We start from the raw sequence: 18,086 nt of genomic DNA, 5'->3' as shown, positions 1-18,086 counted from the left end.
CTCATGCTCACCTGCACCCGGATGTCTTGAAACAAACACTTGACTCACATGTTCAGAACAGTATTTCAAAGTTTATTTTCTTTCAGAATCTTGTGATGATAAAAAAGAATCTGTACAATTAATTATTATTGCATTCAAATAATTCCATAGTGTTATCAACTTGATACATTGGGGGTCACCAGCCCTCAAACTCAACAGTTTTCTGGGGCTATTTTTAAATAGTAAGCATGCTTTAAAGATCAATAATTGCAAGTCATATTTACACATCTTTGCTTAATTATTACTTTTATAAAAAATAAAATCTCTGTATGTACAAATCTTGCATATAATACACTTCACGTCCAACAAAATGTCCTCAAAGTGATTGAATGGACTCCAAATGTGGCTTCGACATGAAAACAAAAATTCACAAATATTAGGAGATAAACTTATATATGCACACTCTCCACGACAGATAGTTACATTATTCTCATTGTCAATCAGTCATAAATTAAAACTCTGGATGAACTATACATTTCTTTGAGAGTGAGCTTCAGTGTGTATGTGTGCAGTTTTAGACGTCGTTGTTGGGACAGTGCGTCGGGGTGGGGGTGTAAACAGGGATGGAAATGTCACCGATCTCCTGCACCCTCACAGGTCTGGGTGGGGTGACCAGGACGTAGTCGTACTCTCGGTGCAGCACCTTCTCGTACACGCTCTGCAGCCCCATCGTTTTGGGGATGTGGGCCTGGTAGTAGTTGTCCCGGCGGTTGGGGTCCCGGGGCAGGGAGGCCGTCTTGGAGAGGCTGCTGAAGGAGGAGAGGGTCGGGGCCGGGGAGGGTGCCGCGTTGGCTCTCACTGCTGAGGGGCTCCAGCAGCGATCTGAGTGACCCAGGACCTTACACTCACTGGTGCACGCCCACAGAGCTGAAAGAGAAGAGGAAAAAGAAAGATGAGTTAGAATCAGACTGGTGTTTACTCACTAAATCACATCCTCATGTTCATTTTCCTCTTTTTTTTCCCTTGCTCTTACCATTTTGGCCCCCCATGGGAGGAACCACTGCCCCGTCCTTCTTCAGGCCGTTGTCTCCACTGACATCACTGTCACTGTCATTGAAGTCACTGTCCCCTTTGCCACTGTCTTTGCCACTGAAGGCTGGGTCCCTGGCAGAGATGGTGGTGTAAGAGTTCCCCTTCCAGATGGTAATGGGCCTCACAGCCTCCTTGCCGTTCCCGTAGCCTGGCAGAGTGGAGTAGCCCTGCAGAGAAGAGAAGAGAGAGAAGACACAGGTCAGACAGAGGCTCTGTAAACTCACACAGATTTCTCCTTGTTGTGTCCCAAAGGTGCATCTCACCTCGTGTTTATTCCCTCGGAGCTTGCTGTTGTTGTCCGAGTCATACACACAGGGCACCTCGCTGCCGTCCTCTGAGGCCGAACACATGTCGCTGCCCCCGGGGTGAGCCGGGGTGAACCCACCGGGCTGGCTGCTGTACGAGTGACCGTCAAAGCCCGCGCCTCCTCCTCCTCCTCCTCCTGCTGCAGCTCCTCCATGGAGGGGCAAGAGCGGGTTGTCCGCCACGTGGGTCCTGCCACGCTCCAGCGTGCCCTTTTCCCCGTACGAGTCGCTGTCTTCTCCGCTTTTGTCCCTCTTGCGCCGGTTGCAGGTGGTGGCGATGAGGATGATGGCGAGCAGCAGGAGGGTGCAGCTCCCCGCCAGGACAACGATAATCACCACGGACAGATCCCACTGCGCGTGCACCTCGTCCCCGCCGCCCGGCTGGTACATGGTCCTGTCGCTCGGCGGGGAGCCCGCGATGATGAGGAAGTGGAGCGTGGCGGTGGAGGTGAGCGCGGGCCTCCCGTTGTCACTCACCGTCACGGTCACGCTCAGCGTTTCGTCCACGTCGTGGCTCAGCACCTGGTTGAGGTATATTTCTCCGGTGGCTTTGTTAACGGAGAACACGGAGGGTTCACCGGTGGCCAGCCCGAAGGACAACTCTGAGTTCACGCCCTCATCTGCATCTCGCGCTTCTACCCGGGTGATGACGTAGCCGGCTGGTGAGTCCCGGGGCAGGAGGACTTCAGCGGAGCCGTTATTGAGCGGCGGCTGAGTGATGACCGGTGCGTTATCGTTCTCGTCCACTATCCTCACGTAGACATTAGCACTGCCGGACAGGGGCGGGGAGCCACCGTCACTGGCCGTGATCCGGAGTTCCATCTGCTTCATCACCTCGTAGTTGAAGCTCCGGAGCGCGTAAAGAGACCCGCTGGCGGGATCCAGCGACACAAAGGTGGAGATGGGGGAGCCCATGAAATAAGTGTCCGCCAGTTTGTAACTGACCTTCCCGTTTGACCCCATGTCCAAGTCCCGCGCCACCACCGTGGTGATGTACGCGCCAGGTGCGTTGTTCTCCACCACGGCCACTTCGTACACGGGCTTACTGAACACTGGCGCGTTGTCGTTCTCGTCTGTCAGCCTGATGGTATACTGAGTGATGGTCCTGAAGGGAGGGGAGCCCAGATCCTCCGCCACCACAGTCAGGTTATATTCGGGGATTTTCTCCCGGTCGAGCGGGCTCGTACTCACAATCATGAAGCTGTCCTCGTACGCCTGCTGCAGTCTGAAGTGATCGTGTCCGTACAGCGTGCAGTGCACCTGCCCGTTAGCGCCGGAGTCTCTGTCCGAGGTGCTGACCAGAGCCACGAAACTCTCCCTGGCCGCCGCCTCAGTGATGTACGCTATTCCCGCCGTGATGGACGTCATGGGGGTGATCGAGATCTCCGGTGCGTTATCATTAACGTCCTGCACCTGCACTACAATCTTACAGATGGCCGGGCTCGGATTCGGACCCAGGTCGGTGGCCTGGACGTCAAACTCGTACGTGTTCTTACTTTCAAAGTCAATCGGGCTCTCCAGTGTGAGCCGCCCGGTCTTCCTGTCCACTCTGAAGAGTTGTCGTATTTCTGGGGGCACCTGGTTACCAAACCCGTACACCACCTCTCCGTTCAGCCCCTCGTCCGGGTCCTCGGCGTTCAGGTCCAGGAGGAGGGAGCCCACCGGTGCGTCCTCGGGCAGGTCAACGGAGAAGCTGTTCCTGTCGAACACCGGGCTGTTGTCATTGTAGTCTTTCACCTTGATGTTGATGCGCGTCGTTCCGGTACGGGACGGGTTGCCGCCGTCCATGGCGACCAGCTCCAGCGCGTAAGAAGCCTGAGTCTCCCGGTCCAGCTCCTTCATGAGCACCAGCTCCGCATATTTAACCCCGTCGGCCCTGCTGAGTACGTCGATTGAAAAGTGGCTGTTGACGGAGATCTGGTAGCTTTGGATGTAGTTCACCCCAACATCCTCATCCACAGCAAAGTCCAGCGGGATCCGCGTGCCCACCACTGTGTTCTCGGAGATCTCCAGGCTCGACTCTTTCCGGGGGAACTCGGGGGAGTTGTCGTTGATGTCCTTGACCTCCACCTCGACGTGGATGAGTTTGAACTGCTCTTTGGAGAAGCTGACCACGTCGAAAGCGATGAGGCAGTGCAGGGTGTGTTTGCAGATCCGCTCTCTGTCTATCCTCTCTCCGATGGTCAGCTGCCCGTCGCTCTCCCTCAATCGGATGAAAGACGAGTTGAACTGTTTCATCATCCTGAAATTGGTCCTGGAGCCCCCCGAGGAAGAGGAAGAAGAGGAGAGGTCCTTGGCCAAGTTGCCAATCACTGTCCCAGGTGCGTCCTCCTCAAATGTCTGATATTTCACCGTCTTTCCTTGTGTGACAGCAGCCAGGCTCGCCAAAGAGACGCACACCAACACCAACAGCCCGTTCCACCCTGTTTCTCCCATCTTGACACCTTCACTCCACTCTGAAATTCAGCAAACTGTCCAACTTTGACTTTTAAACAAAACGCACCTAGAAAAAGCTGTATCTTCCGCCCTCCTGTCGACTCTCCGGGGCTCTTTTTTTTTTTTTAATGTAAAACCTGTAATAAATATTCCATATGTCTTTTCAATGCGCACAGGATGCGCTCCGCTCCGCTCTCTCTCTCTCTCTCTCTCTACTGGAGGTGTGCTGCTCTCTCAGCGCAAGAGGGCTGCAGTGTCTGCGGGAGGGTTTATACGGCGAGGCATGCAAATGAGCCGCACTGTGACCAATCCGGGCTTTGAGATGAGGGGGGGGGGTGAAAAAAGGGGGACTTCTGAAAGACCTCTAAACCCTGTTTAGAGATTCCTGGACTGTGCGGAGAAACTTGGCACCCAATATGTGGGCTAAACGCGGGGCTTGATTTAATACAGCTATAGTTTCCGTTGCTTGTTTATGTTCCTCGGGCTGTTAAATGAGTCTGCGCACCGACACATGAGGGGGGGAGCACGGAGATGCGCAGTGTCCCTGAGCTAGAGGACAAAGCATTTGAATAGGAGTGTCTGTTCGGGTGCTTTACCTCCATGAGCGTTTTTTTCAGTGGAAAAAGAGATTTATACTTTACCACTGTGCAGTTGGATCCCGGGCGCACGTGTCCGGAGCCTAAAAGCAGCCACTGGCAGGCTGAGCTGTCACCTCCACAGGAAGAACTTCATGCATGCAATAAAATGACATGATATGTCCTGTTCTCCAACCTCAGTGCGCCCTGATCGACTCAGCCAGACAGATAAGGTTTCATCTACTTCTGACAGACTCGTAATGCTGAGACAGCTCAACGTGCTGAATAATGGCAGAGGCAGGCGTTCAAAAGGATGTGGTGTAACTGGTGGTAATAGCATTTTAGTGCTTATTTTATTCTAATTAATAAATTCCATAAATTGTCTCTGCCTTCTGTTCATTCATCCCCCAAGTGTGTTGTAATCCAGTAATTGTTTTCCTATCAGATCATATCTGAGGCAAGAAAAAGGGGCTATATCCACTCCAGCATTGATTTTATTCTAATTCGGTCTCAGCTCAGATCTACTCACGAGATGTCTTGTGCGCGCGCGAGAGAGGGGATTTTTTTTTTTTTTTTTTTTTTTTTTTTTTTTAAATTAAAGCCAGTGTAATGGTAAGGTTCAACATGCCACTCTCCCTGGCCTCGGCTACCAGAACAGAGAAGCGCAGGTGAAGACGACACACACACACACACACACACACACACACACACACACACACACACACACACACACACACACACACAGAGAGAGAGAGAGAGAGAGAGAGGCGGTCACGCACGCACTCACACAGCCTTGCACGAACCCGTTACAAATGGGATTTGGCTGTAAACGCAGGAGGGATTTATCAGGATTTCAATAGTGAGATTAAATCAAAGGCCTATGAAGCCCTCGTTAGTAGCGGCGGGGATAATGGCGTGGCAGGGTCTCCCTTTGCAGCCGTCCACGCCGGCATTGTGGCCTCTGAGCCCGTCTGTGGGGACCCTAACCCCCGCTGCCTCTCCGCAGCCCTCCGCCTAACTGCAGCATAATGAGGCAAAGCCACATGTAGGCTTTGTGTCACCCCCCCTCCTCCTCCCCCTCCTGCCCTCCAGACTTGCCCCGGTCCCGGCCACGACTCCTTTCATTACATGGAGATGGGAGATGAATTGCCCCGGACATCAGGGTCCCTCCTATTAAAATACATTTAGAGAGAGACCGGGGCCCCGTCACGGCTCCTTAAGAGATTTTTTTCATTCTTCCCATTGGACCCCCCCCCCCCCCCCCTCCTCCTCCCTCCCTCCCCCACGCACACTCCCAAGCTTTTTCAGGGGCAACACTTTGCCTTGCAGTGGAAGCTAATATCAGTTGGCATGTTCTATAAAGAACCCATCTGCCACAGAAAGTCAAATAGAAGACACCTGAATGGACGACATCTAGTCAAGCAGCTTGCATAGTTAGACACAGTCAGGCCTGTCCGAAACGATAAGCAGACGTCATTGCTGAACTATCAGCCCCTATAGGAACATTTTGTCCAATCAGACAGAAATAGAAGCCTAATTAATTCATAAGAGCTACTTTGGGTTGCCAGGTTGTGGGCAATCCCTCTGACGGAGCAAAAAACGGAAAAGGGTTGATTAAATTAAACTTCATAAGATAATGCAAACTTTTATAACTACCACAAAAGATTTTTTTTCACAGCTTTGCAACCTAAAATGTGTCAATTATAACTATTATGAGCAATTAGTGTAGAGCAGGGTGCCAAGAAGCAAAACATCAATGAACTGATGAATTTGTTGCAGCTGCAAATTTAAGTCTGGAGCAAAAGATCATTCAACCTCCAGCAATGTGAAGAGGCCCTATAAACTAGAGTTTGAACTACTTTATATCCAGTTTTATATCCAGGGACAGCAGATGAATCTGAGGGGTCATCAGATGATGACCGGGAGAGGAAAGACGAAAAAGGTTTTGATCCACAAATCTGTTTTCAACTTGTTTAACTTTGTCATTAGACATTAGATTATTTGAACATATTTGAATAACAACAATCACAGCTTGGTGGAGCTTTGAACAACTCTGACAACTGAAATGTGACCCACACTGCACAGATTTTGGTAAAACATCCCAAGTCAAAAAAGTTGGAAACCACTGGTTTAATATTTTACTATGCGTTGTTTTAAAAGCTGGTTATATTACGTATTGTGTCAATTCTTCATCTGAACATAATTATTTTGTTACTTTCCTGCAATAAAACCTGCATGTCTCCTTTTATTCTGCTGTGTGAGAATCGACTTGTTTATTCTCATTTCTGTGTTTAGAGCTCACAGGACTCCCGCGGTATTCTAACAGCTCTCAGCAATTTCCCTCTCTCTCTCTCTCACACACACACACACACACACACACACACACACACACACACACACACACACACACACACACACACACACACACACACACACACACATTCACAGACGGAGCAATTAAAAGCAAATGACACTATAGGCCTATATGTTGAGTCCCGTGGATTAAAATCTTTGCACGTGCATGTGCGCGTACATTAGAAAGACAGGAGACTTTTCTTTCTTTTCTTTTTTTTTAGACAATGTTGGACAGGCTCTTGATCGCCCCCTCTCCGTCCCCTCCCCTCACTCATCCCCAAGCAAAGCTGTCATGTGAAGGACACACACACCTTAGAAAAAAAAAATAAAGTCTCTCACGTGATCACCGTATCAATCTCGCCCGTCTGCACGCGAGTTCAACAATAGCAGAATTAGAGAGTCCCCGAAATCCCCTCTATTCTTCACGAGACGTATTAGCATTTTCTTTAACATATATAAATATATCTTTACAGGACTTCCCCCCCCCCCCCCTCCTTTCTCCTATCGAGCATTGTGTTTCCATTTGCTCTAGTGATTGCCGGGTATTTTGGGGTCTGAAGCCGGTCGCCCGATCCCTGCCTCTTGTTGGGGCTTAACTCTTTGAGATGGAAATAGGCGATTTGGTCGCTTTTGTCCACAGCATAAGCGGTGCAAGGAGAAGGGGGGGGGGAAAGAACGATGTTGTGTGTGTGAGGGAGAGGAGGAGGAAGGGGGGGGGGGTGTCTAAAATAATCGATCACAGCTCTGACCCCCTCGATACACCCTCCCCCTCTCTCTCAGCTAACCTTTTCTTAACTCGCGTGCCATCACAAGCACAGAGCCCTAATTGGTTCCCAGTACTAATTATCCAATTATCGCCTCTCCACCAGAGAAGCGCACTCCAGGGCTCCTGTAATGGCCTCACCCTCCATACTATTGATGAGCATGATTAGAAGTGAATGCTCCGAAGTGCTACACTTGAGGAACTTGTGTGTCTGCCCCCCCCCCCGTGCAGAGGTCTCAAATTGAGGGCAGCACTTCACGTATAGAGGCGAGATGCGGCCATTCAACCTGTATTATTCCTGTAACTCTCATCCAAATGAAATGCATGGTTAAGTTAATTTAAGCAGGTTAATTTGGCTGTTTTGTGTGCCCCAGAAGGTAAAGCGTAAAGATTGTGTGCCAGACATTTGCTGCTTCAAGCTTTTCTGACGAAAGAACTCTGTGCTTTTCTTTGTTTGATGATAGCAAACTAGTGTTGGGCTCCGATATGACGAGAGGAATGTGAGGACGCCATTTGGCACATATAATGACGATTATTAGAGTGTTATTTGCAGACCTAATCTTTTCTTTAAGCTCTCTCCTTTAAAAAAAAAAAAAAAAACGCAACACACTCGCCACACTATATCAAAATAAAAGTGTCAAATTAGCACGGCTTATTGAAGAATTTATCCCAATCTAAACCTTAATAAAACCCAGACACAGAGACATTACTGTTGTCCTTCACATAGCAGGAACCATGCTGCAAGTCAAAGTTGTCTTTTGATTTTCTATACTGCAAAAGAAGAGCTGAAATTAAACAAATTTAGGGCACTTAAACAATTGAAATGATCCTCACAGAGCTCTAGTCTCTCAGTAAAGGGTTAATCTGCCTAATTAAGGATGATCAGACGTGAGTGCACCAAACGGCACTGTAAATATGCTCGTTTTAAGCAGCATAATGAAATGGTCATGTTTGGAGGCGACCTGTTGTGCGCATGTGATCTGAGCCCAGCAGCAGCAGCAGCAGCAGCAGGACTGGACTGGACTGGACTGGCACCAGAATGCCACCAGATTGATAACGTCCAGTTACATTAAAAGTTCTCCGTCTCTTTCTCTCTTAGTTAACTTCTGCTCCGATCCATCACCCTCCAGCCCATCTGTCGCTGATAGCTGCAACACTTTGAATAAATTCCTCCCCGACAAACAAAACGGTTAACATCTCATGAATACAGCTTTTTACACCCCGCTCACAGATTGTGGGGAAACTTTAGGGCCAGAGGAGTAACTCGTGTAAAGAAATCTGTCCGCGGTCACTCCCTCTTCGCTTCCACTTCATTACCGGTATTGTGGTCGGGAGCGCGCAATCTGTGCGGCCGTCTCCGCCCGGCCCCGCCAGCTTTCTAATGACTTTCCAATGATGATTTAAAAGCTCGCACGGTCCTTTCCCCCCCTCCGGACTCCTCCCACCTCCCATCTCCTTCTTCCTTTCACTGCTTTTCAGTCTCATCCGCTTTTGTCTGGAGCTGTTTCCATCACTCTGGAGAGGGATTCAGGGGAGGTCAGGACATAAAGATTTACACATCAGCCTGGAATAAAGGGACGATATATGGGGGAGTTACAAGGCACCAACTTTGGCCCCTGTCTCAGTTCAGTGGGAGAATCTGTAGGGGGAAGAATTAGAGGCTTGTGTCTTGCTCTAAGGATGTTTTGTGAAGTTTTCTCCAAACGTCTTATATCCTTCTTTTGAAGACAAACAGGAAGTAAAACTTTGGTGCACGAGCTTATAAAAAGCTCGGGGCTCTGTGTGTTCACACCTGATGGTTGCACTGAGCCAGATTGTGCTTGAGATGAACAGATGGGGGTGGATGAGTTAAGAGAAGCATGGAGGGAGGGAATGGCAGACGTCTGCATATCACTGGTGAAGTTATGTCTCTCCCCTTACTTCTCTGCCCTCACAGTCCACGTGCATTCAGAAAATCTGCATTTGATGTTCGTGGCTCAAAGCAGGTTGGTAACCAGAAGTGCCTCTGATAATCCATCAATCAATGGCACATTGTCTGAGGCTTATACAAATCAATGGAGAAGAGTTTAACTGGCCAAATGTTTCACTTAATGGCCTCACGAGGAGAAATATAATCACACTGTATGATTCAGCACAAAAAAAGAGGAATAAAACTTACAATGTGAGCATCAGGGCAAGGATTAAAGTATTAGTGTAACTTTATAACAGCTGCTCCAGAGACAGATCAGGCCGTCATACAGTTATTAAGAGCTGACAAGTGTGAGACAGTCACTGAAAAATCTACTCAGACAAAGAAGCGTATTTACAAGTTGTTTTTTTAAATCTATGCACGTGGTTATATGTCACTGTGTGGGTCCAGACTGAAACCACGAAAAAACAGATGCCATGAATTTTTTTATAGAAAATTAATCTAAATAAATTTGTCCTTCACCAGATTTGTCCCTCTAGCGCCACCACCAGGTCAAGATAGTTACTCCATTAACCTTTTGAAAACACACCTATTGTTTAGGCCACTGCTCGAAAATTGCATTCCCATAATAAAAAAAGAGTATATCTCTGCAGCCACAATCAAAAATTATGAAAAAAAAATATTTTTAATAATCAAGGGAACATTTGTGAGATTTGTTCAGATGGGTAAATATCAGTATATATGTCGATATTTTAATAATAGTTTTGCTAAGTCTTCTCCCTGGCCCCCCAATTGGGGGCCTCTAGGGCTTAAAGGGTTAAAATATCAACTGAAGATGGATAGGCCAAAAATGTTGTACATTCATAGTCACAAGAGGAAGGACTTTTTGGTGATCCCCTTTTCCTTGAGACTGAAATTTCTAACTATTGGATGGATTGGAATTTAGTACAAACAAAATTGCTCAAAAGCTAAGGTAATTCCTATAAACCTCCGGAGTGCAGTCAGAACTGTGTTTAATTAGCTAATTTTAGCATGTTCATATACCCCACTAAGATCATGAAGCGGTAAACATCATGCCTGCCAAATATTGGCACGTTAGAAAGTTGTTTTGGCGTGTAGCACTCAGCATTTGTGTGCCAAGTATACCGTCAGTTTGTTAGTTCCTATCCTCAAAGAGTGTTTTCTAAATTAGTGCTCCCGGTAAGGCACAAAAACACTCTGGGTCTGGGTAAGATAATGGTTTGGGTTAAAATAATCACTTAAAGTTTTGTGTACTAAAGTTGCAACTTCCTTAAAGTTGAGCAACCTTCGTCGCCATGGTAATAATAAACGCGGTTTACTATCAAGACTTGCCGTTGGAAACGGGAAGCAAAGAGCGGTCTCCTGCAATCAACCCACCTCCTCCTGACAAGGAAAAACTCCCTTTATCTGAACTGTGTCACTTCTCCAGCTCATATTTATTTGTCTGCTACAACAGAGGATCCTCGTTGACTTCCATGCTGGCACATCATTTTGACAGATTACGTGCCACCACTACATGATGCGGTGTTAGGAGGTCGTCATCATTTCATGTAAAGTTCATTTAGGTCAAGGTCATTTGGGAGACTTTAGACTCAAAATTGTCTTTATTTATACAACCACTAGTGGTCGCTCAACTCTAATCACTGACTGTATATAAAAGTGGATGTAGCTTCCAGGTCCGAAAAGTGAGGCAATGCGGAAGGAAGTGCCATAAAGTGCAATGCCACCGAGGGTAGCGAGGGACTGGTTCGAAAAAGGCTCCCATTCAACTTATCTCATAAAATATAAAGTCAATAAATTTGTTCCATTTATAATGGTGTCATTCTCTAAAGTCCCTCCTTCTTATTAGTTTTCTGGTGGTCCCTCTGAAAGTAGCACCATCAATAATTAGATTGGATTGGATGACATTTCGGACCCCCGGGTTCTTGTGAAACATCAGCGTAACTTCTTGCATGCTGGTCTCATTATAGAGCCATAAACACAACCCACAGTGTAATTTTAAGCTTAAGGTTGTCATGTTATATCAGTGGTTAGTGCAGGCTTCTCAATATACAGCATGTGTTTCAATATGGAAGTTTATGCTTGACAACAATATATGTAAATATGACCCTTTTACTGGATTTCACAGCTTTCTAACACAATCAGTCTTCATCCAGTGAACAGAGCTGCCTCAGGCTCACATGGTAACAGTGTTTATGATTCACATTATCTGAGTCTTTACTGAAACGCTGTACTGCTGGTGTGTTAGATTCCATCATCATGACAGGCTGTGACCTGCTGCATAGTCTATGTCGAAATACAGACACTGACATCTTCGTTACACTGATCACAGACATTAAACTCTCAGATTATCACTTCGTCTAAATAAGGTCAAAGAATTTCATCTGCAGTCGAACAAACAAGTCCATTTTTACAGTGTGGCTTTATAACAGTTGTTTTTAATGATACATTTCATTATCATAGATCAACATTACTGCAGAATGATTCCCATCATGAATAAAAACATTCGGAGGCTTATTAGCTCTTTAAGTTTAAGCAATAACCCACTAACCTACTTTATAGACTCTATGAGTCACACAAGACAATCAGAGAGTGCATTAGCAGCCAAGGTGGAAACGCTTCTTAAACTTGCCTATTTGATAGGCAACACAACTCCCACTCTCACGCACTTTGTAATTCCTCTCTCTTATCTCCTCTCCCACTCCTCTTCCATCTTACTTCTTCCTACTTCCCCTCTCTGTTTCTCTACTTCTTCTTGCTGTTTCAAGTCCCCACAGTGCTATTTAGAGCGTGGCACCGAGCTATATTAATGTGACTAAAGAGGATTGTACAGGTAACACAAGTCCAGCTGGCGCCCGACTGAGCGCCGCGCTTCCTCACGGAGCATTAAAGCTCCCCCTGTTTATGGAGTCCCCCTCCATAAACAATACTATCCAATTCTCTTTGAACATTACAGCACATGCCTCGTATAAAACATCGCAAAAATATGAGGGGACACCACACACACACACACACACACACACACACACACACACACACACACACACACACACACACACACACACACACACACACACACACACACGACCGGTTGCATTGCACACAAGCGCAGCCTTATGCGATCAGTGTGTCCACCCTGCGTGTGCCAGCAAGACTTTGAAGGTAATATATTGCTTTCCCTTGGGAGTAAACAACCACAAAAGACAAATATTCAACAAATAGTCTATATGTGCACCCCCCCCCCCCCCCCCCCCCCGCAACAAAAAGAAGAAATATATTTTGGCCCAGTATGGAGCTAATCAATATTTCAGCAGCCCAGCCCTGATTGTTCATGCAGGCCGTGATAGGGCTAATGAGGCGAGGCTGCAAAGACAATGTGCTCCCCAAAGTAAGGCCATCTACTATCTACAAAATTATCTTTTAGATCCTCAGGATCATTGGCGCTCACGCCCGGGATGAGATGCTACTGAAGTGAGCCACTCGAGACCCTCCGCTGCATGACAGTTTATGAGTAGGCATATCTGTCTGAGAGCACAGATGTGGTTCCCTCTGATCTGCTGATGTCAAAGTCCTCACGCCTCATATGCTGTTTGTTGTCAGCGCACTTTGAATTATGCTTTATGTGGGAAACGTGGAAAGCCTACTAATGACGCTTGATGGAGTCGGGCTAAATTAAGAGCTTGGAGCTACGACAGTTTCAGTAGCCGCTGGAGTTTGAATCTTTAAAAAGACAAAAGAGACCTTGTGTAATGTAACAGTTTTACTAAGGGACTGTACACAAATTATTCAGAAGAGGAGGATGTGGTTGTCATGTTTTTTTGTTCTCAGTGGTGTTGCACTTCATGGCACTTTCCCACTGGCTTCACTTTTCAGACTATGTCCATTTTTGTATGAAGTCTATAATTCACACAAGTGCTATGTGCAGAGCACAAACAAGTTCTCCTAATTAAACATCTTCCACATCCTGTAGGACGGGACAGGTGTTTCCTGACCTGAAGTCCCTTTCTGCAAGACAAAATCTCAAGTCTGTGCCTTTCAAACTCTAAAAACTCACTTAAGGAACGTAATAAATCCCTTTTATGATGTGAAATGATGTTTGGTAAGGTTTCGGATAAGATTGTGGTTTAGTCCAAAAATAAATGACTCAGTATTTTCTACTGATATTTTTGATGGTTTCTCACAAGCCAGGTTTAGACTGGTATGTACTATCTCCAGGAAATAGGTATTTGTTCACACTCTAGTCCAAGCTGACATAGTCTTCTCCTGCCTACTCGGCTGAACTGACTTACAGCGGTATAAATCCTTAAATAGTGTTAAAAACTATTTTGCTATTATTGAAAGTTTAGCTTTAACCCTCGTGTTGTCCTCGGGTCAAAATGACCCACAGCTGTGTTCAACCAAGTTCTATTTTATTTCTATATTATAAATCTATATATTTCTATTTGGGATCATTGGTCATCATTCTTTAAAGAAACCCTCACAGCCTCCTTGTCACCAATGATCCCCAAAAATATGAAAGCCATTTTGACCCGAGGACAACGGGAGGGTTAAGCAGTGCAGGTACTGCCTTACCATACCAGTGCTCGTTGCTGAGACTGGCCAGTCAAACCCATTCCAACCTGTATGCTCAACTCTGGCAGCAGCTCTTGTACAGTCTCACTGCCCTCAATCCTTTACGTATCTGCCGAAGAATATCAAACAGACCCTTTGGGAGCTTCGGGGCTTCCCAGATTTGTACACTCACAGTACACTCAGTGCGTGTTAGCCTCTTAGCTCTGTAGACTGTGATTGTTACTCCCAACTTGTTCTTCTTCCCAAAGCATTAATTACTGCCATTTTGTCAAAGCCACTGGCATCTGAGAGATATGTACAAAGTGCCTTGTTTGTCATGCTTGACAATAATAAACATAGTTTTACAGTCCCACAGTAATAATCAGCTCCGCTTCTGTTTGAGGATCATAAAGTGACACATACAGTTCGGCCCCCCTCACTACCACAATCATTTCTGAACAGAAACTAACTGTGATGTTCACTGCACCCAGAGACTCCTTTGACTCCACATTTATGTTATGAGCTGCTGAAATAAAGTGTTATGGTTGCAGGACTATAAATCCAAGTGATGAAGTTATGAAACCCTGTCAGCGTGCTACATTTTGGGTCTCTGCTGCCATCAGAGAGAAGAAAAAAACAAAACAAGCTATCTAAACACAGAGATCCTTGCAGGCACACAAACACGCACAGCAGGCAGCACCCAATTATCTTTGCTCACAATAAATGAGAAATAGTCAAATTAGTATTGGGTCTAGGAAGTGTCTTCATAGATTGGAATATAAAAAGCATGGGGAAACATCCTCACTCACAATTCCTCACAGACCCTCGATACAAAGCCAAATGTAGGCTATTTTATAAAACTACAACCCCGTGTCATCAAAGCTCTCCCTGTGGAGGCGTTATTCTTGATCGCTCCTCCCTTCTAAGCGCCCTATTTCTCCGCAGTCATCTTTGTTTGCAACACTTGTCTCGCGTCACAGAGAGGAAAAAGCCCGCGCTCGATTCATCTTAACAGTTTGTGTGTCACTGGGAGAAAAAAAAAATGGGTGAAACTTTAAAAAATTCAGGCTTTGTTGCCAGAGAACAGAAGGCTGACAAAGTTTTATAGAGGCAGCCATGAAGTTCTGCCTCATTAGATAGAATAGCTGTTCTATATTCAGGGTCTCTGTGGGGCTAACAAACGCAATGAGTGGGCCAAACCCGGTTCGTTCCGCCAGAGCAAGGGCCTTTTTGTCTGTGTTTGGTGGGTGGGGTTGGATAGAGGTACGGGGGGCCAGGCCAGCCCTTCAAAAACCTGGATTTCTTCACAGACTGCATTCGTTGGAGACGCTGTGTAACGGTCTACATTAGAAACCCTGTAGGATTTCAGCTTATCCTTAAATGATCTAATCCAGTTAGACACATCACTGAGCATACCCAGACTGAGCTCTACCATGAAGGGAAATGTGCTGTACTTCACATGCAGATGTCACATTATTTCTTTTCCCACAATGCACCACAAAGGCATCAGAACACTTGCTGGGGTCGGTGATCAAAAGCAATGACTGGATGAGTGATTTCTTTATCAGGTGCTGAGATTTAAAAACTCACATCCAGCCCAATATGTTTTTTTTTTTTAATGGTGATACATGAAAGGATAACCCTGTTTCAACTCATTTTTATAGCCTTGGCTGTCATTTTGGAAACCTGTGTACATCCACAGTAAATATGGTGCGTCTAAATGGAGCAGGAAGTCTCTCTCAAAGCTGTGATGGATGCAAGAGACAGTTTGTGTGGTGATTTGAAAGTTTGCCTCCGTTTTCAAATCATTTGGCTAACCTGGAGGCTTGTTTACAATCCGTCTGATCATCTCAACACTCACATTTCTTGCCGAATTGCATTTTGTTTGCCAGGTTTTCGCCTCCCCAAATCTGTACAGTTAGTGAGCACAGTTTTATCATCAGCAATAGAACTGAAGGATAACCCGACTGAAACAAAACCCAAATTATAAACCAGAACGTTCCTTCAAGGCCGCTATAATCTATATGTCTATACAATGCAATATAAAAGTAGAGGACAAAAACTCTCTGAATTATCACTCAACTCTGCAGTTTCACTTTAGCTTCACATTTGAGCTTCTTTTAGCTCATTGTGTTGGTTTTGAGGGCCACATCTTTGCCGTTTTTACTCTCACAACTTTCAAAACATGATTTCTAACAGCAGCATGTTGCAACAAACAGCGTTGATAATCGGTCTGTATACCATCTGCCAAGCACCAAACAGCAGCCAGACTAGGTTAGCTACCAGCTGGTGAATATGACAACACATTTTACAGCGAAAGAGCAGAAATTCTCCAGCAGAAGTTGGTGTAGACCAAAACAGAGCTGAAAGAGAGTATTGCAGCTGAAGCTAATGTTACTTTGTAAATAGGTCAACTGATTGCTTACATGTCTGCTGCATCAATGTTATACATACTTGAATATGTATTAACATTAAACAGTGCAATATGTTACACTACTGTTGGGTTTGCAGCTTTTTTTCAACTCAAATGGGCAAAAAAACCCTGTTAATGCAGGTTTAACCGCTACTTTAAATGTATTGAATGAATTTCTGCTGTTGATATTTTCGTAATAATTTTTTTTTATAATAATAATTATATATATATATTATATATAATTAAATATAATAATAATCAGTTACAGGCCACTGTGATCAGTAATGTTCTTTATTTCTCAAACTTTTCTTTGCAGTCTTTACTGAAAAACTTTGAGACCAGTGTCCTGATATATTCCTATTATAATATCATCATCTTACTGTGGACCTTAAACATTGAACCCACTATAAGAGGATCTATTATCATTTACACACTCTTCTGATGAAGTAGTTGAATTACTTGAATATGTATTAACATTAAACAGTTAGACATTACACCTTCAACTATCTAGGCCAACAACATAACAATATGATTTGTGGAATTAAATAGAGTCTAAAGGCCAGTAGATCCATGTGCTTATCTTTTCAAATGCATTTATATTTCTAAAAGTGGCACTAATACCAGAAGGCAATAGCAGTGAATATTTTAAATAAATCCACTGACTGAGTTTAAGGACACGTCTCAGAGTTGTCCTCCTAAAAAAGATTAGAGGATTAGGAAACCATCTCAAAGTTGCTGTTTCATGTCTGTGTCCTAGATTCAACGATATCCTTTGATTGCACAAAGAAAGCCACGCAGGCTATGGAGCTGTGGGCCAAGATAATGGAGAGAAATTTGCACTGTGTCATTATTTCCATCTCACTCTGTAGACATCATTTATTATAGGCGGTATTTCATTGATAACGTAATAGGCTTATTCTCTATTCACGTTGGCTCTCTCATTAGAGACTAATAATGCAAATGTAGTACAGGCTATTAGAGGTGTTTAGCAGCCTTGTACTGAAGACGTGGGTATTTGTTGGGCAGATGGACGGAGCTCCGAGGCTGCCCTCACCCCTGACCCCCCACAGATGTCCCAAATCCAGCCGGAGCGCCGTCGAGAAAACGTGGAAAATCAGTAATACACCGGAACCGACTTGTCAATACGCAGGACAATTAGGCGCGTTTGAGCGCCAGTTGATGCTGCGTGGCGGCGCTCGCTGCTGCGTGAAACACGCAGCGATTACAGCCGAGATGAAAGAGGGGAAAGAGAGCATGCGGTGCCTTTCTTTGAAAGCCTGTTTGACCGATGGCTCTAGCCTGAATGGGGTTCTGGTGGTCATACATAAATTAAGAGGTTAAGTGAGCCATCAGGAACAAATGTTTGCATTTATTAACTAAGAATAATAGCTCCCGGCAGTGAACCCGCAGCCTGGGTTTTTCCCTTTGGGTTGACTTCTTGAGCATGTTTGAAATTACCCTCAGTTTTCTATTATTAGGCTAGTCCAGGCTGCAGGCCAGTCTATATCTACATCAATCAAGTCTAATTAAGCTCCACGAAGCTGGTTCTTATCATCTTATAAAATATGAGCGAGGCTGCAGGTCAATGATAGAAAACGCACCACAGCAGGCTGTTAAATATCAGTGTCGGACTCCATCCTATTGCGTTACGGCGCTCATTGTGTTCCAAATGGACAACCAGGAAACG

At 45.5% G+C, this 18,086-nt stretch overlaps 1 protein-coding gene across 1 annotated transcript; it reads right to left on the bottom strand.

Annotated features, from left to right (window-relative positions):
• Window positions 1-51: 51 nt before the first annotated feature.
• Window positions 52-4,139, bottom strand: LOC138207400 (protocadherin-8-like). The gene is made up of 3 exons (XM_069164600.1): window positions 1,335-4,139; window positions 1,013-1,238; window positions 52-906 (listed from the first exon to the last, which is right to left on the bottom strand). The coding sequence occupies exons 1-3, from the start codon at window positions 3,810-3,812 to the stop codon at window positions 554-556; spliced, it is 3,057 nt and encodes a 1,018-aa protein (XP_069020701.1). The 5' UTR covers window positions 3,813-4,139; the 3' UTR covers window positions 52-553.
• Between the last annotated feature and the right edge of the window lie 13,947 nt (window positions 4,140-18,086).

This window comes from Embiotoca jacksoni, unplaced genomic scaffold (genome assembly GCF_022577435.1).
Source record: "Embiotoca jacksoni isolate LCO1_2020_lvr unplaced genomic scaffold, fEmbJac1.0.p SCAF_31, whole genome shotgun sequence".
NCBI lineage: Eukaryota > Metazoa > Chordata > Actinopteri > Embiotocidae > Embiotoca > Embiotoca jacksoni.
The sequence above is the reverse complement of the archived record's forward strand: the minus strand, read 5'-3'. Positions and strand labels throughout refer to the sequence as shown.

What these genes read in the sequence shown, in the direction of transcription:
- LOC138207400 (XM_069164600.1), bottom strand. Translation starts at nt 3,812, where the DNA reads ATGGGAGAAACAGGGTGGAACGGGCTGTTGGTGTTGGTGTGCGTCTCT. An exon ending in TCCGAGGGAATAAACACGAG is followed by an intron (nt 1,239 to 1,334) that starts GTGAGATGCACC and finishes TCTTCTCTGCAG; the next exon opens with GGCTACTCCACTCTGCCAGG. An exon ending in TCCCATGGGGGGCCAAAATG is followed by an intron (nt 907 to 1,012) that starts GTAAGAGCAAGG and finishes CTTCTCTTTCAG; the next exon opens with CTCTGTGGGCGTGCACCAGT.